This window comes from Urocitellus parryii, chromosome 9 (assembly GCF_045843805.1).
Source record: "Urocitellus parryii isolate mUroPar1 chromosome 9, mUroPar1.hap1, whole genome shotgun sequence".
Classification (NCBI taxonomy): Eukaryota; Metazoa; Chordata; class Mammalia; order Rodentia; family Sciuridae; genus Urocitellus; species Urocitellus parryii.
In genome coordinates, this window is record NC_135539.1 from 42612036 (window position 1) to 42623047 (window position 11012).

The 11012-nt window shown below is 39.1% G+C and overlaps 1 protein-coding gene across 1 annotated transcript; it reads right to left on the minus strand.

Moving 5' to 3' along the window:
• Positions 1 to 1037: 1037 nt before the first annotated feature.
• On the minus strand, positions 1038 to 3812 carry LOC144256974 (uncharacterized). The gene is made up of 5 exons (XM_077802913.1): positions 3744 to 3812; positions 3523 to 3583; positions 2803 to 2834; positions 1244 to 2365; positions 1038 to 1159 (listed from the first exon to the last, which is right to left on the minus strand). The coding sequence occupies exons 1-5, from the start codon at positions 3775 to 3777 to the stop codon at positions 1038 to 1040; spliced, it is 1371 nt and encodes a 456-aa protein (XP_077659039.1). The 5' UTR covers positions 3778 to 3812.
• Positions 3813 to 11012: the final 7200 nt, after the last annotated feature.

The following is an 11012-nucleotide window of genomic DNA, read 5'->3' on the forward strand; positions in this document are numbered from 1 at the left end:
CCTTTTATGTCTTTGAATAAAACTGTCAAAATTAAGTACTGCCCAACATTGCTTATCCACAGGATTTTCTTTCTTTTTTTTTTTTTTTTTTATATATTTTTTAGTTTTCGGTGGACACAGTATCTTTGTTTCTATGTGGTGCTGAGGATCGAACCCGGGTTGCACACACGCCAGGTGAGTGTGCTACCACTTGAGCCACATCCCCAGCCCTCCACAGGATTTTCTAAAGTTTTTTTTTAAATACAACTGAACAAAACTAAAACATCTGAACCCTTTGTATTTCTTACTTGCATAGGATTTATTCATATTGGCAGAAATCTTTCCAAAAGAATCTTTCTAGTACTAAGAATAAACTGCAAAAATTAAAAGATTTCCCACATTTTTCACATTCACAGGGCTTCTCTCCATGAGTATTTTAATAAAAGAGAAGAAAAATAGGTCTGGAACATGAAGCTGATAAAGTGTAGCAAATCGCCCCCATTAATGGTGTTTGTTTTCCAGTGAGTGAAATGGCTTGGAAGACAACAGGGAAAATGGAATGATTTGCCATATTTTTTCACATTTAAACAGTTGTGGTGATGTATGCTTTATTCCCAGGGACTTGGGAGGCTGAGGCTGAAGGATCACAAGTTTGAGGCCAGCCTCAGCATTTTAGGAAGACCCTAAAGAACTCAGCAAGTCCCTGTCTCAAAATTAAAAATATAAAAAAGAATGAGGATGTGTCTCAGTGGTAAGAGTGCCACCAGACCAAAACTCCAGTACAATCCCCAGTACAGTATTCAGCAGAGTGAGCCCTTTTTTGTGTTTGAAGGTGACAGGAAATATTGATTCACCACATTTCACACTTAAAGAATTTTTCTCCAGTAAACTTCCAACATGTTGATGAGAAGAACAGTGATAACAGAAGACTTTGTCAATTGTTTTCATCAGCACAATTTCTTTGCAATATGAGTTTGTTCATGTAAGTGAAGCTGATGGGATATAACAAAGACTTTTCCCCATTGTTGACATTCATAGGGCTTCTCTCCAATATGAGTTCATTCATGTGAGCAAAGATGAGAGGACTGAGTGAAAGCTATGCCACACTGCTTACATTCATAGGGTTTCTCTTGAGTGTGAGTCCCTTCATGTCTGTGAAGGAAAAAGGAAGAAATGAAGACTTTTCCACATTGTTGGTATTCATTAGGCTTCTCTTCTGCATGAATTCCTCCATGTATGTGAGGTTCACTGGATGTGTCAAGGCGTTCTCCACATTGTTGATATTCATAAGGCTTCTCTCCAGTATGCTTCTTTTCATGTCTCTGAAGATGATGGGATTGAGCGAAGGCTTTGCCACACTGCTTACATTCATAGGGCTTCTCTCCAGTATGTGTTCTTCCATGTCTCTTAAGGTGACTGGATTTAGCAAAGGCTTTTCCACATTGTTGACATTCATAGGGCTTCTCCCCAGTATGAGTTCGTTGATGTTTGTGAAGCTGAGAAGATTCAGCAAAGGCTTTGCCACACTGTTTACATTCATAGGGCTTCCCTCCAGTATGAGTTTGTTCATGTTTGTGAAGCTGAGAAGATCTAGCAAAGGCTTTTCCGCACTGCTTACACTCATAGGGCTTCACTCCAGAATGCGTTTGTTCATGTATGTGAAGGTAAAAGGCAGTAGTGTAGACTTTTCCACATTGTTGACATTGATAGGGCTTCTCTCCTCTATGAGTCCGTTCATGTCTGCGGAGGGAAAAAGAAGTAGTGAAGACTTTTCCACATTGTTGACATTCATTGGGCTTCTCTCCAGTATGGATTTGTTCATGTATCTGAAGGTAAGACAAAGTAGTGCAGGCTTTCCCACATTGTTGACATTCATAGGGTTTCTTCTTTGTATGAGTTTTTTTATGTGAGTGAAGGCTAGAGGACTGAGTAAAAGCTTTGCCACACTGCTTACATTCATAGGGCTTCTCCCCAGTATGAGTCCGCTCATGTATCTGAAGGTAGGAAGAAGTACTGAAGGCTTTCCCACATTGTTGACATGCATAGGGCTTCTCTCCTGTATGAGTTTTTTCATGTGAGTGAAGGTTAGAGGACTGAGCAAAGGCTTTGCCACACTGCTTACATTCATAGGGCTTCTCTCCAGTATGTGTTCGTTCATGTCTGTGAAGGGAAAAAGAAGTAGTGAAGACTTTTCCACATTGTTGGCATTCATTGGGATTCTCTCCACTATGGATTTGTTCATGTATCTGAAGGTAAGATGAAGTAGTGTAGGCTTTTCCACATTGTTTACATTCATAGGGTTTCTCTCTAGTATGTTTTCTCTGATGTATTCTAAATAAACTTCGGTAAGCAAAGTCTTTCCCACATACGTTACATTTAAAAAGTACTTTCCCAGTGTGCGTGATCACGTGACTGTGAAGACTTGTGGGTGAAACCAAGGTTTTACCACCTTCTTTACATTCATGGGATTTCTCTCCAGAATGAGTTCTTTCATGTTTTCTATATAAAGTCGGGGAATGAAAGGCTTTTCCACATAACTCACATTGAAAAGTTTTATCTCCACTATGTGTTCTTGTGTGTCTTTGAATACCTGTGGGAGAAGAGACTTCATCACATTGTTGACATTCATCAGGTTGCCAACCAGTATGAGAATCTTCATGCCTTTGAATGTCATTGGAACAACTGATGACTTTCCCACATACTGTATTTTCATAGGGTCCATCTCCAGTTTGTGTTAACATTTGTGTGTGAACACTTTTTAGAGAAACCAGAGATTTCCTGTATTGTTTCAATTCACATGGCTTCTCTTCACATTCTTCATGCTTGTAGTGTTCGTGTCCATAGTGAGATGTGATCTGCCTATGAAGAAATGAAGGGCATATGAAGTCTTTGGCACACATAATGCAGTCACATGAATTTACTCTATTAAAATTTTTCTTTGCTTAAGAATTGGAATCTCATTAAAAGTTTCCCCACACTGTTCTTTGCCTTTGAAGTTTAGCATATGACTTCTTTGAAGAATGACCAGCACATTATTAATACTTGATTAATTCATGAGGTTGTATTTATTTAAGGTCCTAGGCTAACGTTACTACCAACATGAGGTAAAGCCTAGGTTTTTCAAACTTGTTCAAATTGCCAGAACAAAGAGATTGAGAGGAAACAATGCTTTGCAACACAGCTTGCCTATGGTTATTATCCAAATAATGATATTCACATATGCAATTTCATAATACTTTCTGCAAGTCAAGCACTTTGAAAAGACTGAATATCTTTTACAGTTAAATTATATAATTTATTTCAGTTGTCAATAGACTTTATTGATTTAAATGTGGTGCTGAGAAGAGAACTCAGTGCCTCAAGCATGCTAGGCAAGCTCTCTACCACTAAGACACAACCCCACTCCCAGTGAAGTATATATTTCTGGTAAAATATCTTATGAGAATAAATACATTTAAAGTTGTGCAAATTTCTTGCATAGGTTTTAAAAATTATATGACATTCTCAGATTCCCTCAAGGATTCCTCTTGTGAGTATAATTACCTTACATTGCTTCCAGAATGTTTGATCTGATCTTCAAAGTTCTTCTCATCACATTTGTTTCCTAAAATGCCAAACCACATCATTTAAAATTTTTAAGAGCTAGAAATGATTTTTCAAATCCTAGGTGCATTTTATTCACCAACTGATTGTCTTTTCATGTTATACATGAATAAAAAAAATTAACACAAATTCTCTAATTAAATAAATACACAAATTATTACCTATAGATGCCAGGTTTCTGAGGACTTCCAGCATCACATCTCTGTAAAGTTTCTTCTGGGAAGCATCCAGCAAAGCCCACTCCTCCTGCTTGAAGTTCACAGCCACATCCTCAAAGGTCACTGAGATCTAAAATATCCCACAAATGTGTAGTGGAGGCCAGGAGAGAATTGACAGCATGAGAAATCTATACTCAACATGCATGATGTTCACATGATTCCCTGGCCTCCAGATTAACTCCATGATTTGGTCATTGAAATCTTCAGTGCATTTAATACTTCACAGTCACTCCAACAGTAGAATTGGGCCTAACACAAGGTAAATACTAGAGTGTTGTACACCCTTCCTGTGGTGAGTTCACAGGAAGTAAGAGGGGCTCCGAGTCACCCTTATCTTATTTGTTGATTGTATTTCTATCACCTCCTTACCAACATCCTGTGCAGTAGAGAGCTAATATTAGCACTCTTCTTATTACTTACCCTTAGAAAAGAAAGCTGACTGAGTAGGAAATCGCTAGGATCACAAAACTCAGCATTTGAGAGATCCTGCCAACCACAGTGGCTCATTGGGCCTACACAGTTAATATAGACAACACAGTATTTACTGATCTCCTGTTTCCTTCTGAAAGTCAATTGTTCCATCCTTAAAGAAGTGCCTAGAATCAGCCCCAACTCACACCCTCAGAGTATGGAGTCACTAAAGAGTTTCCCTCATAGACAACAGTTAGACAATCTTCCACACAGATTATCACAATGTGTTCACTGGGAACTGAGCTCAACTTGGGTGATTACACTGAGGACAACTATAAGTTTGCAGGTGCTTTACTCCAGAACAAATTTACCCAATTAGTAATCAAGAACATTGGTTAATAAAGACAGCAATATAATAATTTCTGGTGGTTAATGTCAAAGCAAAATGGGGTGTGTGGAAAGATGGCATGTGTCCCTGAAAGAACTCGATGACCCCAAGATGTCACCTTGTCCAAACAACAGCCTTACAAAATTATATCGGTTTGAAAAATAGTTTTCTTAACATACAGCAGAAAATCCTTTCCTAAACCTCATGGAAACCATGAATGTCCAATGATTGTCAAACTCTTCTGAACAGCAGAAGTCTCACTCAGATAATGTACAGTCATGAGACACACACCACTATTCTGCTCAAGGACACTTTGATAAAGATAGGTCACATGTACAATGGTGGTCTGTCATCAAAGAGATTCCTCCTTCCTGTAGCACAGCTGGTGCAAGGAAACCTCAGGCACAAGCACTTCCAGGGTGTGTCAAAGCAGCAGGTTTGCAGCCCAGAATCCTCAACTATCCCACACTGACTGCTTGTGAAATAGGCCACTCCATGTGGGTCTCTAAGCAGGCTATGATTTCTGCCCAGTGTGGAACAGCCAAAAGGACCACCTACCAGAACATGACCCTGCCACTCACAAAGAATCATGCTCAAGGACTTTAGACACATGACATTTGAAGCAGGACAGAATCAACAGAGGTTTGGTAGGAGCCCAAGAGAAAGCCTTTATTGGGCTGTTCTTCATAGCATGGAATAAGTATGAGTGACAGCAGGTGTCTTGGAGACAAATCACAATGATGGTCCAGGCAAACTGAAATCTAAGTGGCAAAGGGTACTTCATTCGTCTATTCTGCAGACAAATATCGTTTATTATACCTTTAATTGTGAAAGACTAAAACATATTTCAAAAATTTAAAAAATATATAATTACTACCCACGAGCCCCCCAAAAAAAGAAAGGCAAGACATCTCAAACAGGATTCCATGAGACACTTAAGACCTGCCACCAATTATCTACTGTTATTTCCAGACAACAGAAATTGAGTTAAAACCTCCTTTCTTTTTATATTTATTTTTTTAGTTGTAGTTGAACACAATAGCTTTATCCTATTTATTTATGTGGTGCTGAGGATTGAACCCAGGACCTTGTACATGATAGGCAAGTTCTCTACCACTGAGCCACAACCCCAGCCCACATTCTAATTCTTTATATGACATATTTTACCATATTATCAAAATTAATTACGTAAATGATAGTATTAAATAGAAAACTATGAAAGACTCTCATGATCACGAATGCAAAATTCCTCATAAAACAATATTTTATTGAATCCAAAAATAAATAAAAAGAATTATAACCACAGCCAAGAGGAAATTATTACAGCTCTGTAAGACTGATTCCAAATTTAAAACTCAGTTAACATTATCCAGGGATCAGCATACTACTGTGGAAAGTCAAGCCCAGTGGTCCAGATCCACTCACATCGGCCTCTGCAGGGCCCAGGAACACAGCACACATGCAAGGCCGATATACAGAATTGAAAAACCAATTAACATTATCCATCACAACAAAAAGCTAAATAATAAATATGAAGCTGGGCATGAAGGCCATGCCTGTGGTCCTTGCCAATCAGGGAGCCAAGGCAAGATGATCCCAGCTTTGAGTCCACCCTGGGAAATTTAGCAAGACTCTGTTTCTAAACAAAAAATTAAAAGTTTTGGGAATGTACCTCAATGGTAGAGCAGCCCTGAATCCAACACCCAGCACCAAAATAAAAAGAAAAAACAAACACACACCACTTATACAGCACTAGTAAAAGAGAAATACTCATATATAAATCTAACAAAAATCTGTATGACAAAAACTGCTAAATTCTAATAAAAATATCAGAGACAAGAAAAATATATGGAGATACTTTATATTCACAGATGGGAAGCCTCAATGTTACCATCAATTCTTACCAATTTCATTTATGGATTCAATATAATCCCTACTAAAAATCTACAATCATCAAGACACAGTGGTGTTTGGCACAGTATAAAAATATTCCACTGATCTTTGACAAAGGAGCAAAGGAAAATCAATGGAAAATATACTCTTTTGGACAATGTTGCCAAAGCACCTGGACATTAATTAACATATAGAGAAACAAAACATTCTCATTTCACAAATGTCACAGAGCTCCCACTGGAGCCTCATTATCAAAGTAGGACACACAGTTGGGGCTGCAGCTCTAGCAAAGCAACTGCTTGGCACATAGAAGGCCCAGGGTTCACTACTCGGCACCAAAAAAAATGCCTATATATTGTAGTACCTAATGCAAAATTTCAAACTTCACTAAAATAACAAGGAAGTACTTACAGAGAAATCTGGGCTGGCATGACAGCTTCATATGCAACATCAAACACATGATCTGTGAGTGAAAAACTTGTAAATAGAACTTGATCAAAATGAAGTTTGCGTTTTTCAAAAGATGCACTTGAGGGAATGAGAAGACATGCTGGAGAACTGGACAAAATATTGTCAAAACACATAGTGACACTTGGTTGGTATTCAACGTACATGAAGAATACTCAGTAAAAAAATAAGCAACCAAATTGAAAGTGGGAAAAAGATTTGGAAAGACACTCATTCAATAAATAGGCACAGTTAATACATGTGTGAGAAGATGTTCACCAGCATATAATTAGGAAACTTCAAAATGAACAATGAGGTGCCACCAGATACTCACTGGAGTGGTGAAATGCCAAACACCAAAAGCTCCAAAAGACAGTGAAAACATGAATCAGCAAGAACCCTTCCCTTGCTCATGTGAATGGAGAGAAGAACACTCTCTCTGGAAGACAGTCACACTCTTACAAAATAAACATGGTGCTCTCTACAATTAATTCACCACACTCCCAGGTGTCTATGCAAATGAGGTGAAAATTATGCACAGAAAACTTCTCAGCAGTGACTACAGCAGCCATATCCAGAACTGCCCAAAGCTAGAAGCAAGGAAGATGCACCTTTCAATGCTGAATGGACAAGCTGCAGTTTAACCACACCAAAGAACATCACCCAGAAAATGAGGTCTGCAGCCTGGAAAGACACAGCACCCTTAAATACAGACTGGTAAGTGAGAGAAGCCAGTCTGAAAGGCCAAGTGCAGTAAGATTCCAAGTCAAGAACATTCTGGAAAAGACAACATTATTGATGCACTGAAACTCTTCTGTATGACATTTTATGTAGATTATGTGACACACAAAACATACCACACAGAGGAGGAACCCAAAGATAAAGGATGGATTTCAGCTGAGGATAAGGTGTTGCTTCATCCACTCTCTTAATAAAATGTAGGACACTGATTCAGTAACTAACAAGCATCCAACATGAATGCAAAATGTGGAGAAACGGTGTTTGATAATGTGTGTAATGGCTCATTTGAATTGTCAACCCCATTGGATTAAGAGATACCTGTGATTAAGAGGCCTCTGGGTGTGTCCATGAGGGTGTGTCTACAAATGATTGGCATATGGGATAGCAAACCAAACTGGAGAACCTCCTTAAGTATAGGCAGTACCATCCAATAGGACAATGTCTTGGGTGGAACAAAAGTTGGAAGAAGAAGGAAGTAACAGCAGAGCAAGCCCCTTTCTTCTCCAATGGCTGCTGCAATGGCCTGAGGATATCAGACTCTGCCTTCTTCACTCTCCCAAAGTGGACTGTGCCAGTGATTCTCCAGGAGGTTCCAGAATATTTGGTCTGGACTAGGGCAGCACCATTGATCCCTCTTGTTCTGAGGTTTCAGCCTCTTGGACTCTGCAGCTACTACTTCTCAAGCTCTCCAGCTGCAGATTGCCACTGTGGACATCCAGCTTCGGGTCAAGTAGGCCAATCTAATAAGCCCCCTTTTATAAACATACTTCCTCTTGATGCTGTTCCTCTAGAGAACACTGACTAACAAACTATGTAAGCTTAAAATCGCTCTGAAAAACAAAATTGATTTAATAAGGAAGTGAATGAACTACCATGCCATAAACTTTAACAAATATAAACATAAGAAACAATATTACATAATAAATACCTTTCCCAAATAATAATGCAAAAAATAAAGCAAAGAAGAAGAGTAATAGTTACAAATTTCAAAACTATGGACAAAAGCAAAGAAACTGATTTTCAATACTATTTCCATCTGGAAAGAAATTGGATGATAAGTCTTCAAAAGTCATTCCAACTACTGCTGTGGTGGTGTGCACCTGTAATTTTAGCCACTAGGGAGGTCAAGGCAGGGAAACGGCAAGTTGGAGGCTCTCTCAGGAATTTAGCAAGACATCCAGAAATTTTGTGATTCTTGGCCTTCATCAACTATGAATGGGGGGACTGGCATTGTAGCTGAGTGGCAGAGCACTTGCTAGCATGTATGAGGCACTGGGTATGATCCTTAGTACCACAGAAAAATTAACAAAATAAGGTATTCTGCCCATCTACAACTATACCAAATAAAAATAAAAATAAATAGGTACAAAATAAATAGGAAGGGCTGAAGATGTGCTCAGTGGTCAAGTGCCTGTAGGTTTATTCCCCAGTAAAACACCTGCCCACCTCCAAAATGCTGTTTACACATTGAAATTCATTCTTTGAGGACAACATAAGCATAAGCAAGTCCCTGGCTTCAATCCCAGCACTCAATACATAGGCAAATAAGTAAACAACAGTCCACAATACTAATTTTCTTGGGGGGGAGAGTAGCTCAGTAGTAAGAACTCGATAGCCCTCGGTTCAATCCCCAACAGTTCATGTACACACACACACACACACACACACACACACACACAAAGAGAAAAAAACTGAAAATATATGTAATGAGTGATAAAAAAGATTATAATACAAAAGATACACAATGAAAGGCAACAAAAATCAATGAAAAGACAATACACTTTCTTACAAAGGAGATTGAACTTTCCCATAATCTACACTCTTTGAAAAAAATAAAGAGCATTTTAGTAAATTATGTGAAATTAAGGGCATGGATTATTGTGTTTTGGTGGGTAAACTTCAGAAAAACTATATCTAAAATGAAAATAGTACACTGTATCTAAGACCAGTGAAAATATTGTTCATGACAGAGAGTAGAGAGAGCATTTATATTACTCCCAAGTTTCATAAGCTAAAAGACCAGCTCCCAAATGGGTGGCCCTAGGAGGAGGGAATTAGGAGGGAACAGGAATCAGGTGACATGGTGGGAGTGCTTGTGAGATGATCAGCAACCTTACTTAGACATATATACCTCTCCTTTTCAGAAAAAAGGTGTCATTTATTATTTAACTGATAAATTATTCAGGGACTAAATGATCACAGTTGGGTATTTTAGGTATTGCCAAAATTGTCCTTAAAACTTCTTATGAAGATGGGTGTGATGGTGCACATCTGTAACGCCAATGGTTCAGGGGTCAGAGGCCCAAGGTGATGTAGCAAGACACGGACTCAAAAGGAAGAATCTAAAAGGGGCCAGGGATGGGGCTCAGTGGCTAAGCACCTCTGGGTTCCATTCCTGATACCAAAACCACACACCTAACATGAACTTGCCAAGTCCAGCCAACAACGGCAACAACAAACTGTCATCCCCTGTCAAATTCATCAGCTTGTCAACAACTGTAACTAATTCACATAAAATCAAATTCATACATTTATCCACCACAATTTTTGTAGAAATGGATTCATTTTCTGCAGCAATAATGGTAGACAGAGTTGCTCTGTATCTTAAGTGGCATTCTGGAATCTAGGACATGGATTTCAACTGGAAATCATTGAAAAGACAAGATCAAATCTCACCAATTGTCTATGCATACTCAGGGATAGCAAAAGGTAAATTAGATGTTTTTGTTTGTTTGTTTGTTTTTCTGTTCTGTTCTTTTTCTTTGGTTTGGGATCAGAGATTAAACCCAGAGGAACTTTATTGATAAGTCACATCCCAAGACATAAGGCCTGGCTAAGTTGCTAAGCTGTCCTCAAGTTTGCAATCCTCCTGCCTCAGCCTCTGGAACAGCAAGGATCACAGGTGTGCACCAGTGTACCTGGCTGTAATTTTTTAACAACGGAAATGTAACTAGACTTTTTAAAATCCACTTCTTTCTTGCCTATTTAATAATAGTCTATCCCATTTGGCTCTAAAAAAAATTAACCTGGGCCTCAAAAAAGTGAGCAGATCATTTCAAAGTGATACACAGAAAGCATTGGTGCTGAGGGAGCACACATGGGTCAGGCTCAAGAGGGCAGGGAAGGCCACTGACATCTGGAACATGACCCCTCCTGGTCTTGCTTCCTGAGAGCCTCTAGGATCACCCTCCCAGGGACCTAGACCATGGCTCCAGTCTATGAGACTTTTCAGGTTTGCACAGCTCTGCACTGAGGTAGGTGTTCCTTATGCTCTGGGAGAGGTTTCACTCCTTCACACTGCTGACTTGGCCCCTCAGCACCAGCATCCACAG